The 24,003-nt window shown below is 38.3% G+C and overlaps 1 protein-coding gene and 1 long non-coding RNA gene across 2 annotated transcripts in view; one reads left to right on the top strand and one right to left on the bottom strand.

Moving 5' to 3' along the window:
* Positions 1 to 37: 37 nt before the first annotated feature.
* PCDH20 (protocadherin 20) lies at positions 38 to 6,220 on the bottom strand. The gene is made up of 2 exons (XM_027472707.3): positions 6,021 to 6,220; positions 38 to 4,983 (listed from the first exon to the last, which is right to left on the bottom strand). The coding sequence occupies exons 1-2, from the start codon at positions 6,168 to 6,170 to the stop codon at positions 2,272 to 2,274; spliced, it is 2,862 nt and encodes a 953-aa protein (XP_027328508.3). The 5' UTR covers positions 6,171 to 6,220; the 3' UTR covers positions 38 to 2,271.
* LOC119715561 (uncharacterized) overlaps positions 6,196 to 24,003 on the top strand; it is a 34,771-nt gene continuing 16,963 nt past the window's right edge. Inside the window, exons 1-4 of the long non-coding RNA XR_005262758.2 lie at positions 6,196 to 6,452; positions 9,288 to 9,397; positions 16,538 to 16,662; positions 16,884 to 17,069. This is a non-coding gene — a long non-coding RNA (uncharacterized lncRNA). The remainder of the gene's footprint in view (positions 6,453 to 9,287; positions 9,398 to 16,537; positions 16,663 to 16,883; positions 17,070 to 24,003) is intronic.

Raw genomic sequence — 24,003 nt, 5'->3', positions numbered from 1 at the left:
ATAACTGTCTGGTGTCACACAAACACATATTGCAGGATCAGGTTATTGGTTTTATTGTATTTTTTTAAGTCTTGGTTTTGATTCTGTTCATAGCATCTTGAGAAGATACTGGACTGCTAATTCAAATAATAAAAGAACAATTAAAAGAATCCTGTCTTTCTAACAGTTACCTTGTCTCCCTACTGAAGAAAAAAATACAGAGTATCTAGACCACCTCTGCCCCCGAGATTACAGAGTATCTCTAATACAGAAGCCAGATCCAAAGAACTAATGTCGTTTTTTTTTAGAGATAATAAACAATGTCTCTGTGACAAATTAATTTCAGGAATTCCATATTTTAATAATATTAAAATAAATGAAAAGAAAAAAAAAGAGTAACCACAAACCTCTGAAAGGCTGAATTATTTTTTTCATGAAACTCATCTAACAAACTGTGCACAAACAGAAAATATTCTAAATGGAAAAAAATCACTATTTCTAATAGGTAGAATGACAAAATCTGGACTTTATTTTAACACACTTTCTTAGGCTAAGCAGAATCAACATCTGCTCCAATATTTTAATAGGCCCAGAGTGAAGTAATGTGCCACTCACAGAAAGAAAATCAAAAACTGCCTCAAATTGCACTCCCTACTTTTTAAAGCAGGTATCAGCTGCTGCCCAACTTACATCAGGTTTGTCTTTACCAGCAATATCAAGGAGGATAGTATAAATCCTCAATAATGATTCTGAAGTGTACTAATTTGGGGAAGTAACATGAGATATAACATAGCCAGCAGTCAGATATTTGTGAAATATATATTCCTTGTAACTAAAATAATATTCAGCATGATAAGATAGATAGAGAATAAGTTATTATGAAAATATATAGCTTTAATTTGCAGACATATAAACACTTTTGGTACATTACAGACATATGATGCCAGAAATCAAAATAATCAGTTTTAAGCATAACACTAATTTATCTTGTTCACACAGAGAAATCTGATGTAATCATAATACAAAATATAGTTTTCAGTTCTTAAAATGAAGTGAAAGTGAGACATCACTGATAAACCTGCTGCTTTATTGCAGAGGATACAGCAAAGAATAAATTATCAAGAAAATATGCCGCCAGTCTTACAAGTCAGATTTTGGATCTAATCCAAAATCAAAGCCAATGAAAAGGAGCCAGGAATGGTAGCCAGAAGTCAGAAATAAGATCTTTCACATGAAATACCAATCCAAAAAGGAGCAACAGTCAGTACAAACTAAGTCTTATAATTCCCTATAATATGAAGTGATTTTTTTTTTTCATCTGGCAGATAAGATTCAAAGTATCACATGAAAAATCTATTACACAACCAAACTGATGGAGTACTAACGACATTGCTAAAAGTACCAAAAATATTACCACTTCTGCGACAACTAAAGATTTAGCCATTCCCTTGCTTCCTTGTATCTGGCATGTTTACAAGGATAAGCATGGGGTTTTGTCTTTATTTCCTGTAGGAAATATTAAATACAATTTTCCATAAAAATGACCAGCAGACTTCTGGAACAAATGAGTGTGGGTGAAAACTCGAGCAAATGAAAGATGGTATGCCACAGCAGTTCAGATTCTCATAACAATATCTTGCATTCTTTCTCAACAGGAATTGCACTTCTTGTTAATGCCTTTTCTATCCTACTGTAAAAGCTTTACTAGTGAGGTAATAAACATTCTTTTTTCTTTTTTTATTTCTTTACTAGTGCATTTTACTGTCCTTCTTCTTTTAATTATACACACATCGGGACAGACATTTATCTTTTTTGAGTGTGTGTCTATGTAAATCTCTGTATGCCGAAGCATATTTTATATTAAAATCCATATATTTAAAATATACTTTGTGTTTATCTTATGGACAGTACATCAACCAGTTCCCTGCTCAGGAGCATCTGATGCCCTCTTGTGGTTAAAAATACTTTTAAAACTTGAGTTTAAAGAATTCTTACCTTCCCGTTTGTTTTTTTTTTTTTTACGGTCACTGATCATATCGATTAATGAAAGCTGCAAATGATGTCCACGTTTTTATAGACAGGGTACTAGCTGTTAGTACTAAGTTTTCATAAAAAAGCTGTACACTGAATTTGAATTTAAAAAACTGTAAACAGCTATTTACAATTATAATATTATTAAGTTATAAATTAGTGGTCCTTCACTGCAACCTATGTCAATACGACCCACAGCTAGGTGTTTCAGAGTTGTCTAAGGTTTTCCAGATATTGATTTGAATTATCCACAAGGAAACATCATATGTTGGAAATTTCCATTGGTTTCTTCTCCAACATGTGCAGGTTAATTCTTCCATTTAATGGGATTTGTACTTCCATGTTTTCATCTGCTCTGTGATGCTTCTTCCCTTTTCTCAGACAGATGTAAATGCCCATCCCAGTTACTAAAGCAATTGAACCCAAGCTTATTATTGACAGAGCCACTAAAGTAGGCATGCAGGATGCTGACTCCATTTTTTGATGTGTAGGCTCTATGGATATTTGTGGCTGCTTTTCTTCTATATTGATATCAGGCTCCTTTCTTAATAAACTTTCAATATAGCTCTCATTGCTAACTGTGTCATTGACGAAGAGATTCACCATGACAGTGGAATGGAGAGGTTCTGGATAGCCGTGATCACTAACTTTTACAAGCAGCCGATACAGGCCATAGTCATTTTGCATGAGCGACTCTTCCAAGGTGATATTACCAGTTTTAGGGTCAATCCTAAATGACTCTGGCCGGGGGCCTCTTCTTCCTATGATGCTGTATGCTATGACGGCATTCATGCCAGTGTCTTTATCAACAGCATAGACCTCAGTGATGGGAGAGCCAGGAAGGGTAGAAGGAAGAACTAACAAATAAGACATATTAGACTGTGGAAACAAGACCAAAGGGGGGTTGTCATTTATGTCAAGAAGAAGGATAGTTATTTTTGCAGTAGAAGACAGGGCAGGATCACCACCATCAACTGCTTCGATCCACAGCACATAGGAGCTTTGCTGTTCCCTGTCCAGGGAGACTTTAGCTCTCAAAACTCCTTTTCCAGTATCTATGACAAAAATATCACTTCCATTCAGGACTGAAAGGGCAACCCATCCATTTTGCCCTGCATCAGCATCTGTGACACTGATAACTCCGATTTCACCAAAACCTGGAAAGTTTTCTGGCACAAAAAAGCTGAAATCCTTATTGATAAATCTTGGACTATTATCATTTTTATCCAATACAGTGATGGTGACAGTTGCTATTGATTCTCTTGGAGGGAACCCAGAATCTACTGCTTTCACAGTATATCTGTATTTCTCCTTTTCTTCTCTATCCAGCTGAGTAGCAACTGTAAGAACTCCTGTGGTTTTATCCAAAGAAAAATAGGAAGGAGCATCAGGCCCTAAAAAATAGGACACTTCCCCTCTTTCTCCACTGTCAGCATCTGTAGCATGCAGTTTGGTCAAGAAAGCATTGGGAACATTGTTTTCCTCAATGGATAATTCTATCAGCTGTTGAGAGAAAACTGGTGAGTTGTCATTGTCATCCAAAACTTGTATTTTGATTATTTTGTTTACATTAAATCCTTCTGAGTTCCATGCAACTACAGAGATTTCATACAGCTGCTGTGTTTCGTAGTCCAAAGGTTTTGTGGTCTCTAAGAGGTATTCATTGTTGTATGGCTTGTATGGTGAAAGTCTGAAAGGCCCATCACCATCCAAATAGCAATTGACTTTGTATTTTTCATCAGGGTCTTTGATGGTAAAAAATGCTATTGGTGTGTTAATAGGCTCCAATTCCTTTAAGTACACCACTCCTTCCACTTCATTAGCTATGAAACGAGGGACAACTTCAGGTGGCCTCATCATGACTTTGATGATGGTTACTAGCACTGTGATCACAGCAGGGATACAACCAGGACCATTGCCCAATATGATCAGCCTGTGGAGCCTTGGGGCATCCCCATCAATTTTACTGGAGAGAGTGATGGCTCCTGTGGTTTCATCCAGGTGGAACAAGTCTCTGGATAGCTGAGGGACCTTCTGGCTGTAGGAGTAGGTGATCTCCGCATTGGACCCAAGGTCCAGGTCTTCTGCGTGGACAGTGGCCACGTGTGTCCCTAGGCTGGAATTCCCATAAAGGGTGACGTTGAGCTGCGAGTCACTGAACTGAGGGCAGTTGTCATTGATGTCGCTGATGCCAACAGTAAGTGTAGCACTGCCCACAAGCGGAGGAGTGCCCCCATCCTCAGCAATGATGACCGTGACGTACTCCTCCCGTGTCTCTCTGTCCAGAGCCCCCATGACAATCAGGTAGGGGGTCCTCTCTCCACTTTCGTTCTCCTCCACGTCCAGGGTGAAGACACCATAGTTATCTCGCAGACGATAGGTCTGGACGCCATTGGTGCCCACATCGGGGTCAAGGGCAGGGTGTTCGATAGCCAGGCGGGTGTTCACAGGTGCATTCTCAGGCACCGAGAGGTGGATGTGGGGCACAGGAAAGCGGGGAGCGTTGTCATTGACATCCCGGATAGCGATTTTCACCTTCACCAGGCGAAAATACTCCTGTGGCAGCACCAGCACGTCCAGCAGCAGCAGACATGACTCAGATGACAGTGAGGAGGAGGAGGAAGAAGAGGAGGACGTGCTTTCTGCCTCCCCAAAGACAGTGGCCCCACCACTCTCCACGCACAGAGCTTCCCGGTCGATCTCCAGGGCCGAGGTGTGCAGCTCTCCGGAGCGGTTGTCCAGACGCACGTACTGTCCCCCCAAGCCACGGGAGGCCAGGGTGAAGGAGAGGGGTGGCTGGGGGACCGTGGGGCGCTGCCCGCTGGCCATTGGCAGCCGCAGGTCACGGGCTAGGCTGCCGATGAGCACTCCCGCGGGCAGCCCCTCGTTGAGGCTGTAGAAGAGCTCCGTGGCGCGGCTATAACTGGCGAAGCAGTTGAAAGGTCCAACGAAGAGGAGGAAGAGGAGCAAGTGCTGGGGAGAGAGAGGTACAGTGGCGTGGGGAGAGGGTGGTGTTAGAGAAGGAGGAGAGACAGGAGGTAGCCACCCCCTTGCCTACTGCCTCCCCTACAGACACAGCGAGCAGAGAGTACAGCATCTGCAACCTGAAGCCTTCTCCCTCTAATAGGAGTGAGATATCTCACATCTCGTCCTCCTCCCTCACCTCCCCGTCCCAGTACAGCAGCTACTCCCAGGGCATGGCCATCTGTACCCTCCAGGCAGCACCAGCTGCACTCACCCTAGCACATGCTCCCTTGCCAGGCTGACCCAAGGGCACCAATACACCCCGCTCTGACCTTCTCCCCCATCTCACCAGCACTGCACCCACCCTCCCACCCCAAGAGACCCCCAAACATTCCCTCACCCACTCCCCATCCCACACCAGCAAGGTGAAACACGACCCTGGGTCCCTGTCCCTATAACTCCCCCTCCAACCCCCCGCCGATCCCAAAGCCCCATTATTCCCGCATGCCCCTGATCACCACGGTCCCCCGGCTGTCCCCACGACACCTCGCAGCTCCGCTGGGCCGCCCCCCGCTTAAAAAACCCTTAAATATGAGTTGAGCGGAGGGGCCGCGGAGGGGTAGCGCCAAGGAAGTTGCCGGCGTTGGCTGACAAGTGCATCCCCAGCGCCCCGCGGAGGGAAGGGGGCTCCCCGAAATAACTTCGGGTGTCGTCGCCCCGGGGGATCTTTCCCCCTCTCCCCCCCCTTCTTTTTTTTAACTGCTCTTCCTTTTTTTTTTTTTTTTTTTTTTTTTTTTGCCGCTCTCCGCTACAACCCGAGGAGCCGGCAGCACCACCGAAAAAAACTTTTCGCGGCTGCTGCGATCATGGAAAAAAAAATAAAATAGGAACAACAACAACAACAAAAAAAGCACGCAGAACCCAACATATATATAGGCATGCATATATATATGTATGTATATATATCTATATAATTTTGCTCCTGCGTGCGAAGTCGGGCTGGGGAAGCAGGAGCCTCCCCTCCCCTCCCGCCTCCCCACCCTCACCTGGAGGCTGCCGCGGGCGCTGCTGGTGCTGCCGCGGCTGCCCGGGGGCCCCATGCCCGGCCTCCGCCGCCGGCTGCGCCCCAGCAGCGCGCCCGCTCCGCCGCCCGCCCGGCGCCTCTCCTCCCCGCGGCAGCCCGAGACCGTGCCCATTCCCCCGCCGCCGCCTCCGCCTCCGCCGTGCCGGGCTGGGCTGGGCCGAGCCGGGCTGAGCCGGGCTGTGCACCGCCCACGACACTCCCCCGCCGCTCCAGGGGGAGAGGAAGGGGGAAGCGGGAACGGAGCGGGGGGTGGTGGGGGGATGCGCGCCCTCGGAGGCTGCGGTGGAGGCTGCGGAGAGGGAGGGCGGGCGGGCGGGCAAGGGGAGAGGGGTTGGGGGGCTTGGAGGGAGGCACTGGGACCACCAGCGGAAGGAGATGCTCCCGTCTGGAAACTGTAAGGAGAAAAACAAGATATGTCCTTTATTTATTTATATATTTATTTATTTATAATATATATATATATTTATTTAATAAAATAAAAAATAAATCAAAATATTTTTAAAAATTAATAATATTTTTAAAAGACACGAGATGTCCTTCTGTGGATCTAATAAATAAATAAATAAATAAATAAATAAATAAATAAAATTATTAATAAAACCCACAAGATGTCCTGTGAATTCAATAAATGACTTAATTAATTAATTAACTAATTAAAAATCTAGATTTGTCCTTCCGTAGATTTAATAAATAAATAAATAGGTAAATAGAAGCCACAAGTTGTCCTTCTGTGGATTTAATAAATAAAAAATATTAAATAAAACCCACGAGTTGCCCTTCTGTGGATTCAATAAATAAATAAATAAATAAATAAATAAGAAACTCGAGTTGTCCTTCTAATAAATAAAAAATTAAATTAACGAATTAAAATCCCGAGATGTCCTTCTGTGGAAAGATGCTGTGGTATGGCTGCTGTCAGGCAGAGCAGGAATTAAGAGCTGGCTCAGTTTTAAGTAGTGTTGCCGAGCCCTTGTGTCTGCATGAAATGAAAGTACTGTCTTGAGGAGTCTGTGACTATTTGCTTGGTGCAAGGTGCACGTCCTGCCGAATTAGAGCAGCGACTGCAATTTCCTGCTGCTTGGAACCCAGAGGTCTCTTGTGGCAGAAAATTATGCGCTCTCATTTTATAGTCTCCAGTCACATTTGGCTAGACTGTGAAACTGCCATAGAACTAGTCATGAAATTATCATCTCTTGGGAAACTTCAGATAGTGCAAGACCAATTACACATTTCCTTAACATCTCAGACTATCAAAAGGATAACTAACCTGCCTTGTGTTCCTTGCACTGGCTCTCTGCAAGCTCTAGGTCTTTAGCCTTAAAGTGTTCAGTGGTCTGGATCCAGGCTACTGATGAGAGTTCAAGGAGTAAGATTCTGGAAGGCAATCACATTTGTCAAGTACAGTGGAGCTGCTCCTCATTTAGGTAAAGTTTCTACAAGAGATCAAACTGTCTAAATTGCATGGTCTGAGGACCACCTTGAACATCTCCACACTCCATGGCAACCAGATTGCGCCAGCATTTGGCATCAGCTTGGATAATGAAGACACATAGGACAGCAAAAGTATTGCTGTCAGTCCAAAAGAAACAAACAAACAAAAAAATACTTTTCCCTTTTTCGCCCACAACTCCAATGAGAATCACAGTCCAAAGGCAGCCTTATGCCCAAGTCCTTTGTAATTCTACAACTTTCAAGAGCAAACACTATGTGAAAAATACAGATCATAATGTTTAACAGCTCTTGGGATGCTCTTGGATATTTTGGGGAGGAAGGCAGCAGCACAAACAAATAAGAGTAGAGTAGAGTAGAGTAGAGTAGAGTAGAGTAGAGTAGAGTAGAGTAGAGTAGAGTAGAGTAGAGTAGAGTAGAGTAGAGTAGAGTAGAAAAGAACTGAACAGAGCAGAACAGAGAAGAATGCAGCAGAGCAGAATGGAATCATAAATATCCAACACTGACTTCCTCCAATGCCATAAACAAATCACATTAATTCCTTTGCCTATTATCCTCCAGCCATGACATGTAAATACTATGATATAGTTTGTCTGAATTGGAAATTTGCCCTATTCTTTGCAAAGTCAGTGGCAGCAGAATCAGGCTTTGTTTTATTCACTGGATCCCTCTGAAATATACTACCATTTAAATATCCACTTCAATCCACAAATGACATTAGCACAAAAATCATAAGTAACTTAAACATTAGAACATTACGGTACTAATAAGAGGGCCAGCTATATTTATTATTCACTAATCTCTAGGGTTTGGAAACCACTCAATATGTACTACCCTTATAAATAGTTTATATCTTTACCATTCAATTTTAGCACAAATAGAACAGGCAGTACAGTATATACAGTTCACAGCAAACATGTATAATTTAAGAGAGGAATCGAAGTATCCAAGTCCTTTACTAAATTCTCATCCATGTGAACTGTTCTGCAGATCATTCAGTTTGAAAAGCACACATAAACTCAATCCCATTCCGGTTAGTTTTAGCTGGACATGACAGATGCTTTTAGTTGACTCACATCTGCTCTGATTTTATTCATTTCAATGGAGAAATATTGACTCATTTGGATTTCAGTTAGATTTTGACGCTGATTTATGTGGAGTTTGACTTTCATAGACTGATTATAATCTTAGTTTTAGTGAATCAGTCGTCTTTTTGCGAACGAATCTGAAGTCCCTGTAAAATTATATCTTAAACTTTTATTTTCCATTGATATCTCAGTTTATCTCTCTTTCATCTTATCCTCTTAAAATTACTGACCAACTGTACACTTTTTCTTAACCATCATTCTTAACCATTCTGATAGAGCAGGGATGCCTCTATGCCTCTGCTATTACAGTAGCCAGTTTTTCATTACACCTGATACATTTTCTTTTATTAAACCACAAGTGTAGCAGCAGAATGTAAAGTTTTCTGGAGCAGCTGGTACCTCTATAATATTTAATCTCGTTAGATACCAACAACATCTAAGTCTTAAAGGCTCCTTGAAGACTAATTTGTCCAATAAATCTCCAGTTTAAGGAGAAGTATTCTAGCTGTGTATGGGATATGGTATGAGGGGTGGGAAAGAAGCAGTTTAGAAGAGACTTTTTTGCACTTTTTTTTTTTTTTCTTTTTGTGTGTGTGTGTGTGTGTATGTGTGTGTGTGTGTGTGTGTTTTTGTGAGCCACTTTCAAAGTCCCAGGAAAATATTCATTGCTTTTATTATGTTTCTATATTCAGGTATATTCCACCCGCAGGAGTATTGCATCCAAGATTCTGTTTGTAATTAGTGAATAAGAAGGAACAAGTAGGAGCATTGCTGTGGGATTCCTGAAATGCCACAGATCCAAGTAAGTTGCAAAACACGAGTGAAGTCAAGTGACAAGCCATACAGGAAGTGCCATAGTTATTTATAATTCATGGGAAGAAGTATATTATTACTATGGTAAAATAGAGTATTAATTTGACATAATTAAAGAGGCTATAGGAGGTATTGATACTCAATTGAATGTCTTGTTTCTGTGGGCAGTGTTCCAGTGGAAAATAGAAACATTTCCAGATGAATCAATCTGGACCATCACTTCTGAAAGGAAATCTCAAATGCAATTTTTTATTTTATTTTATTTATGTTTGGCAACTCTGACCAACATTTACAAGAGATACAGACAGTCCTCTCAACCTACCAAAAAACTTATCTGTTAGAGCCTGTGGTTCTACTGAGCAAGGCTGTGGTGTGAAAGAACCATCAGTGAGATTCTACTGATTCAGCTGACAAAAAAAAAAAAAGTTACTGCAGTAGTCAGTGTGACCCTTTTGGCTAGGTACCTTTCAGTGGGGAAACTCAGTCAGAGTGAAAACACTGGTGTTGGTATTGTTTCCCAGTCCCAGAAAAACTGAGTGAGGTACAAGACCTTACTAACAGGCTGTCACTTCTCTGAAGAGTTTGAACTGCAAGAAATATAGGACAAGTCAAGGAGGTTCTTTTAACTCTTAGTGATATAAACTTTTTTTTCCTTACTGAGCTTTGCTGCTCAGTAAGGAAATGACTTATATTCTAAACTTCCTGTGCAGGGTTGTGGATTACAATGTGAAAGACTCTATGAGTATTAGATAGTGACCTTGCTTGCGGAGGTGCTGAGCATCTGGTGCGCACATTTATACTGAAAGCTGTGATCATTCCATGTCACTGTAGATCAGACCAAGCATGATCATCCTGTTTTCAAGCACATAGTGGGAGAGGTATCTTGGCACTGTTTTCCCTTATGACATTGAAAGATGGTCAAAAACTTGGGGTCCAGATTAGATACAGAAGAATTGGATCTGGAAGATTGACATCTCTTTGGATATGCATTGCTCAGATCTCCAGTAATGTTTTCAAGGACTGGTTCTTTGCGCACTTTTGCATGTGTTTGATAGGAAGGCTGAAAGATGTGTATGAGGCTTTCTTTTCTAGTCATCTCAGCTGTTGGGAACTACTTGTTAACACACATATCAGTTGTTAAACACTGGAGGAGAAAATACATTTGACAAAAAGCATCCTGCAGTCTTTGAACCAACTGCATTTGATAGATTTGACCAACTTTTCCCTCAAATTCTTTTGAGGTTTCATAAAAATACAAGTTCTTTGGTTATGATGTTTTGCATATGATCCCAGCTGTTTTGCATATGTCTCTTTTTGTCTAGAAAAAAAAAAAAATTCTGACAGTGAGAAATATTACTTTAAATATATTTCTAGTCTGATCACAACATTATTTTTTTTAAAGAAAAACTAAAGCTTATCAACTATGCATACATTTTTGCTGTAATTAGGAAGTAAGGATTTAGCTCATATTCCAGATCATCTCTTTCCTCTTTTTAACCAGTACTTTTTACACTGTGTTACACAGTGTAATAACATTTACTTTCACTGGCATTTTGGAAGGCTTGAAATAATGATACAACCTTTGGTTCATACAAGCCGAAGCACATACTGAGGTACAGAACTAATATGATACAGCTAGCAATTATTAATACCTTAAGTCTTTGTGATGGTCCTTATCACATTAGTTTGGGGACAGTAATCCAGCTTCTTCCAGCTAGTCTTCTACATACTACTTGTAAATTATGAGTGTGTCATGAATATGTCTTTTAATTGACTTCACATTCACATTAAGAAATGGCTTCTGAGCTGAAGTTACAGCCTCCTAATGCGGAGTAGCATAATGCTCCCAGTACTGGAGAACACTGAAGTATGCCAAGTGGTTATGTGATACAGAGGTGTGTGCCTTTGTATCTTTATTCTGGTCTCCATGTAGGCTTCCATGTATCAGGTTGCTCCTCCAATCACAGACTGCAATTCCATTTTGTTTTCTGAGATGGAAACTGGAAAATGGTAACTGGCAGATAGTGGGTACAATGCAGTAATACAGATATATATATTTTTTAATTATTATTTTCTTCCCCACGATTGTTGCAGCTCCAGTGTATTCCAGCTTCTCTTAGTTCCTCTGGAACAGTCAGCTGTACATATTTTACCTTATCAGATGAACTACTTAGCTTTGCTCTGTAATACATACTTTATGTTGTAGTTTCACCTGAGGTCTTTGGCCACTCAGAAAGTATAGTCGCTTCCTTGACAATTAAGTATTTTGAATTTTTCAAGGGACCAGAGTCCATCATCTTCCCTTGGACAGTATTCAGGCAAAAATTCTTAATGGATTTGATAACTCAAACTCCCTAGTACTAATTTACTCCTTGCTCACCAAAAAGACCCCAAAAAACTTTTTACCAGACTGGGATAATTATATTGTGATCTTGGGTTTGTGATAAATTGCTTCTGTTGTTTAGACAAGGGAATTGACCAACTCCTAGTGGGTTTTAGTACATTTTTATGTCCTTGATGAAATGAAGACAGTGAAACTAAATAACTTAGGGCATAAGGGCATAGTAAACCTTTTATGTAAAGAAAGAAAGAAAGAAAGAAACAAACATATTTGCTTTATGCCTCAGAAGCCTTGTAGCTGACTGTTTTTTCTTTTTCTTTTTTTTTTTTCTTTTTTTTTTTCTTTTTTTTTTTTCATATTGTTGATTTGATCACTCAAATTGCTACTGAGATATGTTAATAGCACTTTTTTTCTGCAAATGGACGGGGTTTTATTGGCAGACATTAACAAACTGTGAGAGCCAAGGTTACCTGAAGTTAATGAATAAACAGATTTTCTTGAGTTTTCAAAAGCCTTCAGTCACATCAAAATCTTACTTCCTTTTTGTTCAGTTTTCATGTGTTACAGAAAGAGAGGGTTATTCACTAGAATGGGAAGTATTTGCTTGATCTAACTTAGATATCTAAAAAGATGTTTTATGGAATTGAAAGAGAGAAGTGTCTCAAACAGATGAGGTAAAATGTCCTCTGGACATGTCTGTTTTTCTTCTGACTAAAAATGCAGGCTAGAGGGAATAGCTCTGATATAGTTGTTTAAATTTTATCTGTTTTTTAACTGTAGATTATTAAGAAAGAGAATGCTGAGTGTGTAGTCACAATAGTTACACTGCAGATATGGCTTTAAACCACAATTTTAGAATAATTAACAATTGGAGACCCCTGTTGAATCTGAAGAGACTAAATATTGGACTACAGCAGCACACTTATCATTAATTACCAATCAAGAAATATTCTTTGATGTTACTTCATAACCATATTAGACAATAATTACATATGATAGGAAAGGAAAAAAAATAATCATAGTTTCAGAAACTCAATGCATTGTGTTACGATCTAGTAGCTCTATTCAACTGAAACCAATTTTTTCATATGTGTATTATTGGACTCAGATTAAATCAGATTTAACTCAGAATACACCTGATAGGAAGAATACATTTGAAATTTTTACCTCCAATTTGATAGCACTTTCATTTGACAAAAAAAAATATATATATATATATTTTAAGCAATGCTGAAAAAGTCAACTTTACTGTTTGACTTCTTCCTTTTCCTCAGTGCTGCACATTTCTAGGGCTCCACATAATAACCATTTAATTCAAGACATCAGAAATGCAGCAAGCAGTTTAATAAAGCTCAGAAGGCATTTCCAGATGGTTTTCACTCCGTTTACCACTACTCTCTGGGCCTTTCCGTCCAGCCAGTTTTTGGCCCAGCTAAGAGCGTACCTGTCCAAGCCATGGCCTGCTAGTTTCTCCAGAAGAATACTGTGGGAGACTGTGTCAAAGGCCTTGATGAATTCCAGGCAGACTGTATCAACAGGATTTCCCTCATCCACCAGGCAGGTCACCTGATCAGAGAAGGAGATGAGGTTGGTCAGGCAGCAGTTGCCTTACATGAACCCATGCTGACTAGGCCTGGTGGTCCCGCATACACTGTGTGATTGTATTCAAGATGACCTGTTCCATCACCTTTCCTGGCACCGAGGTTGGGCTGACAGACCTGTAGTTCCCCAGATCCTCCTTACAACTCTTCTTATAGATGAAATAACAATTAATCCAATGTTCACATTTTATTTTAGGAATGTACTCTCTCAAATGGCAGTTTTAACACCTCAACCATGATGTTAGTATTTTCCTATCCTTTGAGGATATAAATATCTTGATTCCATTTGTCTAGCCAATGAAGATGAGCATGGTACAGCCAGCTGGAATAACTTTTACTTAGTAGATTGCCCTTTTGGTACATCTTTTCAAAATTGGTATCTGCCTACATAGCACTTCTATGTAGAGAATCACAGAATTGTAGGAATTGGAAGGGACCTCAAGAGATCATTGGATCTAACCCCCCTGCCAAAGCAGGTTCCTTAGAGCAGGCTGCCCAGGTAGGCATCCAGACGGGCCTTGAATATCTCCAGAGAAGGAGACTCCACATCCTCCCAGGGCAGCCTGTTCCAGTGCTCCATCACCCTCACAGTGAATAAGTTATTTCACATGTTGGTGTGGAACTTCCTGTGATCCATTTTATGGCCATTGCCCCTTGTCCTGTCCCCACAAACCACTGAAAAGAGATTGGCCAAATTCCTCTGTCTCCCACACTTAAGGTATTTATAAACATTGATAAGATCCCCTCTCAGTCTTCTTTTCAATAGAATATGTACTATAATATTTTCAATAGAATATGTACTATAAATAAGTTTACTGAGGAGATCTTGAAGCAGAACACAAAGAAACAATCCAGAGAGCTTTAATGTAACCGAAACTTAGTATGTTCACATTTGGATTATGTGTATCATGCCACAAAGATAAAATCAAACAAACAGGCAAAAAATAAACAAAAAATTACAAAAGATAAACCCAAAATATCACTCCTGTGTGTTCTGCATATTATGCAAGGTGCAAGGTATTTTTCCACATATGGTCATTGACATTATAATGTTTTTCCTGAAAGAATGTTTCATCTGATAATGAGTAATTTGTTTAAGTTTTAAAAGCATTCAGAAATTGGAAGATCAAGACAGGGGAAGAGATACTAAGTGAACCATGGCAAAAGAAAAAAAAATTATAAATAATGACAACATTATTATATACAATAGTATAATAAATAATATATATATATATATATATATATATTTATTTTTTTCATATTCCATCTAATATTAACTCAGATCTGTCCGATGAGTCTGAAACTTTAAGGATTATGTCTACTCTTTTGCTGAACAAAAATAGGAAGATTAACCTCTGAAAGAAGTAGCTGGCACTGTGTAAGCTAGAAATTTTCTTGATAGTGAAACCATTTTGTGGATGTCTAAAGATCATAAAACAGAAATATCTGTGATATGTATGATGCCTTATGTATGTGCAGTGCATAAATTGTTAGTGAGAGGCTTTCATTCCCCTCACACTTGGATTGCCATGCTTAACCTTCTGAAACAGAAATATCCTACTTAAGGGTAGGAAGGCTCTGGAAAAAAAAAAAGATAGGCTAGATCAAATGCAGGGGTATAGGCTTTGGGAAAAGTGGCTGGAAAGTTGCCAGCAGAAAAGGAGACGAAGGAGCTGTCAACAGCCAGAAAATCATGAGTCAACAGTGTGCCCAGGTGGCCAAGAAGGCCAATGGTAGCGTGGCCTGCATCAGACATGGTGCGGCCAGCAGGACTAGAGAAGTGGTTGTCCCTCTTTATTCAGCACTGATGAGATAAAATCTCGAATAATGTGTTCAGTGTTGGGCCCCTCACTACAAGAAGAATTTGAAAACTCCTTAGAGAAGTTGCTCTAGTGTGTGAAGAGAAGAGCAACAAAAGTGGTGAAGGGACTAGAAAACAACATATATGAGGAGTGACTGAAGGAACTGGGGCTGTTTGATCTGGAGAAAATGAGGCTAGAGGGAGACCTTGTCACTCCATAAATGCCTGAAAGGAGGTTGCAGCCAGTCTCTTTTCTCAGGTGACAAGTGATAAGGTGTGAGGCAACAGTCTCAAATTGTACCAAGGAAGATTTAGACTGGATATCAGAAAGAATTTCCTTATAGCAAGGTTGGTTAAGGATTGGAACAGGCTGCCCATGGAGGTGGTGGAATAACTAACTGTTCCTGGGTGTATTTAAGAGATGTGTGGAAGGGGCACTTAGGGATATGGTTTAGGGGTGGACTTGTAGTATTAGGTGGATTATCTTGAAGATCTTTTCAAATTAAAATGATTCCATAACTCTATGATTCTATAATCCTTCTCTTGTCTTTCAGTTTTGCAATTCCTTATATTAGCTTTTATAAAAAAAAAACAGTTGTTTCTGTATATTGTAACATGATGAATATTGATATTTTTATTGTTTTTTTGAAGACAAAATTATCTTTGATGTTCTATACAGCTGTCTACTGATTTGTAATTAATTATTTGATATTAAATTCATTACCTTCTAGTTTTACGATTATATTTCTATTGTTACCAAAAGCATAAACAGACTAAAAGCTAGGTAACATCAACTTTTGTGTGTGTGTGTGCATGTGTGTGTGTGTGTCTTGATAAATGGACTATTTGGAAAATTGAAAATGTGCTCTTGAGTGTTGTTAGTTCCAGTCCAGGTCAATTATTATTATAGGTCTATGAGAGCAATAACAGCTATTGTAGGTCACTGAACTTTGTAACATCAGTGGCATTGCACACTTCAGAGAGTACTTTTAGAATTTTAAAAGTTCATGACTTTTGTTCATTTGTGTTTTTTTTTTTCTGTTTGTTTGTTTCCTTCAGTAATTTGTACCCTTAGCTAGTTTCAGTGTTGAGGTAATTTAAACAAAAACAAAAAACACAAACAAACAAAATGCCCTCCCCTCCCTTCCTCTCTTTCCCTCCCTCTTATAAGGAACAGAGGAACTCACACCTACTTAAGAACGCTTGCTCTCCGGTCTCCCTTTACAATACTTGAGAATAATTATATGCCACAGAGTAGAACTCAGAACAGCTTATAGATTGATCAGTGTTCCATTTAAAATGGATCTCTGTAAGGTGTCTAAAGCCCACTCAGGAGAAATATCACACATTTGTACTCACCAAATGTATTTTGCATTTTGCTTAAAGCTACAGATTGTTGTGACCATCCACTGGAATAAAATGAAGGCTAGGTAGAGCCTTTGACTCAGTGAAGAGGACTCAACTTTCCACGAGGGATGGAGGAAGAGGGAACATCTTGTTTTAGGACACAGGTAAATGCACATGAGCTGCTCCTCCGGTTCTGTAAAATGGACTGATGGTAGAAGCTTCGCCAAGGAAGATACTTTCAGGAGATCCATCTGAGCCATGACTGTAGAAGAGTGTTTAGGAGTTAGCAAGATCTTCCACTTTATTTGTTAGTTAGCTTTAGCCAGTTCCACATGATATGCCAAATTCATGTGTTTTTTTTTTTTTTTTTTTCTGTGCATTTTAGGTGCACTTTGGATTCCATACTGAATATGATAACTTTCCACAGGCAATATGTATTCCTCACACACAGTATGGGTAGGCACCTGATCATTATAATGTCTGAATCTTTTTCTTGATCAAGACCCAAATACCTCACATGACTGTGTATTTTTCCTCAACACTGAGACTTACTGGGTTCCCAGGAAGACCGGTGAGTGACCTTTACACTTCATCTGCTAATCACACACTCAATTGTTGGGAGAAATTCCTGGCTCTGCATGGCCATTGGTGCTGCATGAAGGGGGATAGGATGTAGATTTTATATTTATTGCTTCAGATGGAGGCGTTCAGTTCACTTCCTCTTAAGAAAACTGTGGGGATGTGGAAGGTGGAATGGTTCCAGACTGACTCAAGGCAGCATATGTGCTGTTCCATAGACTGCTGTATATAGAAATTAAAATTTTGTATGTTGGGAAACAGGCAGAGAAACTTCCCTCATTAGAAGTAACAAGAGGCCAATTAACTTCACTTGCTACACAAAAAGCTTCTATCTATGCAGTTTTGCTTTGCTGTGTTACAAAGTGGTCTGGCCTGAGAACAGCTTCAGAAACATTCCTGAGAAAGAAAGGCTTTTGGCACCAGGTGAGCCAAAAATTTGCTATTGTTAAAATTCCTAATCTGGAAAGAGAAAATTCAATACATTGTTGTGGGATGGTTTGTCTTTAATTTACATCTGACTTTACCCAACAGACCTACAGTGTTAAAGAAAAACAAACTACAGCAGATGACCAACTGTATCAGTATGTCATTCATAAATGGAATTGTCAGTATCAAATAATCAAACTTTATAACTGGCAGGGGAGTCAGACAGAGACAAGCAACTAATGACATTTTTATAAATCTACTTTCTCACCTAACCTGTGGTACTCCCACTTTTTTTAAAAAATAAATCCCTCCTCCCCCAGCTAACAAAACCAAACCAAACCAAACCAAACCAATAGCAACAAAATCCTCAGCTTTCCCAAGCTGTTATCTTGCTTTCTGAAGAGATATCACCTTCCTTTGGCTCCCTGTTGTTTTAGTTAATCTTTAGTGCTTTAAAAATAACCTCACTGTGTTTGAAAATAATATTTTTTAGAAAAACAAAATTATTTTTGATCACAATATATGAAGGTAGAAGAGGCAGAGTAGGCATTAGAAATAGGCTGACTGAGGGCTGTACCATACCGTCACATGCATAATTCATTTTCTATATAACCTAAAGCCTCATATATAATGTTTCTTGAAAATAAGTATGAAGATAAGAAACATGCTTAGGTAGTCCACTCATGCTGTACACCAGAAGGAGGAAAGAATTATATTCCTGTTGGCACTGAGGGAAAGAGCTCTAGTAGATAAACTTGTATTACCTTCCTACGCATAAAAATTAAACTTTTTTGATAACCTTGAGTTAAACATAGGAAAATATTGTGACTTTCAGAGGAAGATACAGACTTCTCACAACACTGCTGTGTTTATCTGTATGTACCCAGGACCAAAATGTCTTTGTAGATTGACATTCAAAAATGAGTTGACTGCTGGAACTTTGCTCTGACAGTTTGAAGCACTGGATCTGCTCATTTTGAAACATCACTAAGCTGAGCTGGTCAGAAAAGTTATATTACCCAGTTTCACTCATGAATGAGTTTGTGTGTGTGTGTGTGTGTGTTTCTAGGGTTTCCATTATCTTGCCCAAAAATTTACAGAAATTGATCATATGTGTACATGGGATTTCACTTGGAAAAAATCTACCAAATATGACATACAACAGGACTTTGTCCTATTCATCCAGAATAATAGAGTGAGAGATAGTATTTAAAATCCACAGTATAATCCACAGTGATCCCTTATCTGAACATGCTTTTTTTTTTTTTTCTTTTGTGTGTTCATCAAAATGAGTACATTTACTGTCTCACTAATCACTGTAAGTCATGACAGAAAGCCAACAGACGAATTTATTTTAACTGATGTTAAAATGACATGCAGCATAAGAATTTAACCATGTTATCCATATTGACTGGATGATGAACTCATGGCTGAATGCTGATCTTTTGACTCACCTAGCATCCCTGTCTTTTTGAATGCATTGCATTTTATTATTATTATTGTCATTATTATTATTCTTATTATTATTTACTGTACGTATGCAGGATCTATAATGCAACAAAAAGGCTAAGAGTTTGATAGGTTAAAGATAAATATGCATTTGTTAATCTTTATAAAGACAATTTACATGTATAGTATACTGCAGTTTACATCATCTTCACTCTAGAAGAGTTTTAGTTCGTGAATTACTCCATCAGTAACATACTATCTTGTTTTAAATAAAGAGAATTTGTGCCACAACACTGTTCCAAGATTCTAACAAAACATCTAACCTCTAGGGGATGGATTCTTCTCTTGCAAATTCTCACTTCTTAAGCATGACCCATTTGACCTGTTTTTGAAATCATCCAAAAAAAACCATACATATCTGGGTTTCTCTCTTTTAACCCTATATATGGCTCACCCGACTCTATACATTTATCTTGTGGGTGTTTGGACATAAGTTGAGCAGCTAAGCTAGTGACCAAACCTTTTGATTATCAATCAGCATATTTTTCTCCACCTTTTCATTGGGTAAGTTGTTATGCTGCCCTTGACCCTGTGGTTGTCTTGCATATGGCAGATCCATGTTTATAAAGGAATTCTGTAACCTATCCTCATTTTGTGCCTGGTTTATCAGGTTACCATGCTTATGATTGCTTACTATTTTTTTAAGGTTTGATTTTTTTTTTTTCACCTGCTTAGGGTTCCTTTTGACATATTACAGCACCAATGGATTTCAGTGGCAGAGAAGAGTTTGTTCAAAATAAAGGAGTAGTATTTATTCAAGGGACTGCAGTAGCAATCAAACAATCAAACAAACAAACAAAAAAACATCTAAATAATAACCTCCTTTATATTCATGTTACATGACTTATAACCTAAAATTACCTCGTATTCCATACAGCCAATTTATGATTTCTTTTCCTCCTTCACTTTAGATCTTGGCTGACACAGTGTGAATTCTAGCAGGCTTTGCTTCTCAGTTTTCCCTTTAAGCAGTATTGCCAGTGGCTTAGATATCAGCCATTTTCAAACTCTGTAAGATGTTTTATCTGAAAAACTATGGAGCTTTCAAGATTAAGAATCCTTTTCCAATTTTAGATCTTTTTAAATCTCATCAAATTCATGATTCCATATTGATAGAATAAGTGATAAAAGTATTAATGCTTGTGCCATCCATTTGAACATTGAAGATTTGAAGACATTACTAGCAATGTACTGATTATTAAATCATAATATATACATACATAAAATTACTGTTTTATTTCCAACATTAAATTTGAGTTTAAAGAATTAAATACTATCCCATTATAGCAATTTTCTCTTTGTTATAGTTATTTATTTATTTTTGTTAATAATGATCAATATGCACTTTTGAGACTATTTTTATAGTAAGAAGACTATGAAAACATAAATATGTTGGTGGAAACAGTTATACAACCAGTAAAGATGCATTGGTACAACTAATTTTGAAATGCTCTAAATTACTGAAGTAATGTCTGCCTGTGTGTAGCTAAATTTCTAGAAAACACCAAGAATATGTTAGAACTCTGTTTAAAAACTAGACTAAGGAATAAACGTGTCAAACGTGAAACCAGATGTATGTGATACATGACATATTTTAATATACAGAAGTAACATTTTATACTTTGTAAGCCATCAAATCCAGTATATCAGTCATTCCTTCTGCTAAACCAACAATAAAAAGCAAGAATAAAAATAATGACCTCATTCCAATTTACTACATTTAACAGTGATAGGTTATAGTAGGGTGGTTTTCATTTGGAATAGACTTTTATTTCTTCTTTTCCCAAATCCCTATTCATGTTTCAACACAGAGATAGAAACACATCCTTCCATTTTACATTCCTATTTTTGTTTCATATTGTTTTTAATAGGTCCAGAAATGCATTGTGCAATATTTTCCTTATAAAACTTTGGTCTAATTCATCAGATTTTATATTGCTAGCTGATCCTAGCAGTGGTAAGGTAGTCTGGATATTAAAAAATTTTATTTCTGTACTGTTGGTTGTATTGACAAATATAGTCATAAATACTCAAATTGAACTGTTCTAGTAAAATATCAGTTGGGTGTTTGTATTAACTTATATAGAATTGGAAGATCAGGCTCTTTCCTGAACACACCACACCCTACACAAATTTTCTGATATCAAGTTGTACCTCAGTATAGTTAAAGGATGCAAATATTTGGCTTCAGTGAGGCACTGGTACCATGTTTATTTTTCAGGATTAGGAGTACAGGAGACATTTAATAATCATATAGAGATAAAACTTATTTATATTGGTGTAAGTTATTTTTGCTGTCAAAGATGCTTTTGCTATCTAGACTGTATTTTCCCCTTTCTTTTAATTCCATTTTTTTTACCCTGTCCTCCTCCGCACCATCCCCTCCCAGACTGGGGTTGCTTTTCACTTTACCAGGTTCTAAGGTGAGCAGTTTTTTTCATTAATACACTTACACCTTGACTGATATTTCTATTTTTACTAGTCAGAATGTAGTGCTTTTTTTTTTTTTAACATTTATTTTTTATTTATTTATATATTTTTACATTATTTATAGCAAAATTGCTACTTCTGTTCTTGTATTTTTATTATCTCTGTTCTTGATTTATCTTGTTATTCTAGTTTGTGTTCTTTTCCTACCCTGAATAGTTGCATTAATAAATGGTACCATGCTACCTAAGTTATTATTTTTCATGTCACGGAAAGTTTAATTACAGCTGTTGTAAAAAAAGATTTTGCAAATTTATGTACATTTTGGGAATAATTGAAACATCTACACTTTCTGATTATTTTGGTTTTACTATTTTACAAAAGTGTTTCTGACACATGAAATATTTTTATCCCATTTTGTTACGTGAACTATTTTTTTTTTAATTCTTTAGGAATTCCCTTGACTAACCATCCATTCACAGTATCAACATGACAGAATGGAGAGATCTACATGTAGATATTCTTAAAATTACATCTTCCATGGCAGATGCTATTTGCAAATCCATGTAAATTCATGTTCAATATAGCATAATATATAATTTATTGTGCCACAAAGGACTCAAGAAACTTTTAATAGGATCAGTAAGTAGCAAAGGCCAATACATAGAATGCTTTGGTGATCTTCTGAGCTCTTGACTAAGAGCTATGGCATTAGAAAAACGTGAGTGCCAGGTATATGTATTGACAAAATGTTATTATATTTGTATATTTTGTTTTGGAGGATGTTATCTCTCACTTTATTCAGTGTAAAACACCTGGTATTGTGCTCAGAGTACTGTATTGACCTACATTTAACATTTTCCAATCTCTTTGTTGCTTGCAGAACTCAATCTTTATCTTGATATCATAGTGATTTAATAATAATTGCCCTTAGCCTTTTGTGGCAAGCCTCTTCCAGTGACAAGGGCTTTGCCTTTATGCATCTCTTCCATTTCAATGTACTGCAGAGTAGGCTATCTCCTGCAGTTCGCATTAAATAGCTCTTGAGCACAAGCAATCAAGCACAGCTCCTCTTTTTGCTCTGGAAAACCCATGATTTGCAGGCTGAGGACTACTCTCTCAGTTAAATGCTGAATCTCATCCGGCATGATTTTCCATTTTCTTTAAATAGATCATGTATTCTCTTTATTCTATGATTTCAGTATCTGATTTTCCTATTAGTTCTGATACAAAAGAAATAGAATGCAACTTTGGCAACAAAGGATTGGGTCTATAAATGGGACTTAAGCTCAATGTTAGGTGCTATGTTAACATTTAAAAGATGGGTCTCATGCATGAGCTGAGTTCTACAGTTTGAGCTCTGAAAAACCTAGGCATTACAAGGGGATAATAGACTCTTAAGTGTACCACTTCCATTATCTGTTGAGAAGTGCTAGAAAGATATTTAAACTTATCTCTCTAGGCTATCCCTAAAGGTCTCATTACACCTTTTCACTGCTTTCTAATTTAGCATAACTGAGGTAGTGGTTTAAAATGTTGTTTGATATTAAGATACATTCAGTTTTTCCTCTTACAGCTGACCCTTACTGGCTGGTATGATGAAAGAAAAAAAAAAAAGTGGAGAAAACTTATTCTGAAACTGAGAAGTATGATATAGAAAAGGCAATGAAATGAACTGCACATTTACTACGCTCAGTGCCCAGACTGTAAGACTGCAGATCATTTTCTGTCTGATTCTGCAGCCATTTGATTAAATTGTGAAATCAGAACAGCTTTAAAGTGAGCAAGCTCAACCTTAACCTGAATACCTATTGCCTTCTGGTTATAGTAGTACCCAAATTGCTAGGAGCAGGAGGAGGAATTTAATACATGTATGCTCCATTGCAGGCAAGTACTTAAACCAGAGATTCTTGAATAAAAGGAGATTTTCATTTCATCTGTATTTTATTTGTAGGTACTGATCTTGTAGGATACTAGACCACGTCCACTAGAATAAAGACTAATGCATTTCTATCTTGCAAATCCCAACAGGACTTAGAAGTGAGGTATCAACTGGGGATGCATATCACTTCTTTTGAAACAGAATTCCTGGTACCTGCAGATCTTCTTATCACACATTTGACTTGCTGTGCTTCCAAAGATCAACAAAAGTGACAGATGACTGAGTAAATGATAGGATGAACAATCCCCTCTCTCAAACTGCTGGCCACTCCTCTGTTAATGCAGCTCAGGATGCAGTTGGCCTTCTGGGTTGCAAGCACACACTGCTGGCTCATGTTGAGCTTTTCATCCACCAGAACCTCCAAGTCCTTTCTGCAGGGTTGTTCTCAATATATTCTTCACCCAGTCTGTACTCATGTCTGGGATTGCTCTGACACAGGTGCAGCATCTTGTATTTGGATAACTTAACATTTATTTACAGTTGCAAATGATTTAAATTTTTCTCGATTTACAAATCTGCCCTGTGGATTTTCAGAAGTCTGTACCACACCTGGAACAATGTATATACATAAATAAGAGATAAAGGTACAATCTAAAGTATATGTAAACTGCTGCCCAGGTAC

This window comes from Anas platyrhynchos, chromosome 1, assembly GCF_047663525.1.
Source record: "Anas platyrhynchos isolate ZD024472 breed Pekin duck chromosome 1, IASCAAS_PekinDuck_T2T, whole genome shotgun sequence".
NCBI classification, from domain to species: Eukaryota; Metazoa; Chordata; class Aves; order Anseriformes; family Anatidae; genus Anas; species Anas platyrhynchos.
This window is presented reverse-complemented; position numbering and strand designations above follow the sequence as displayed.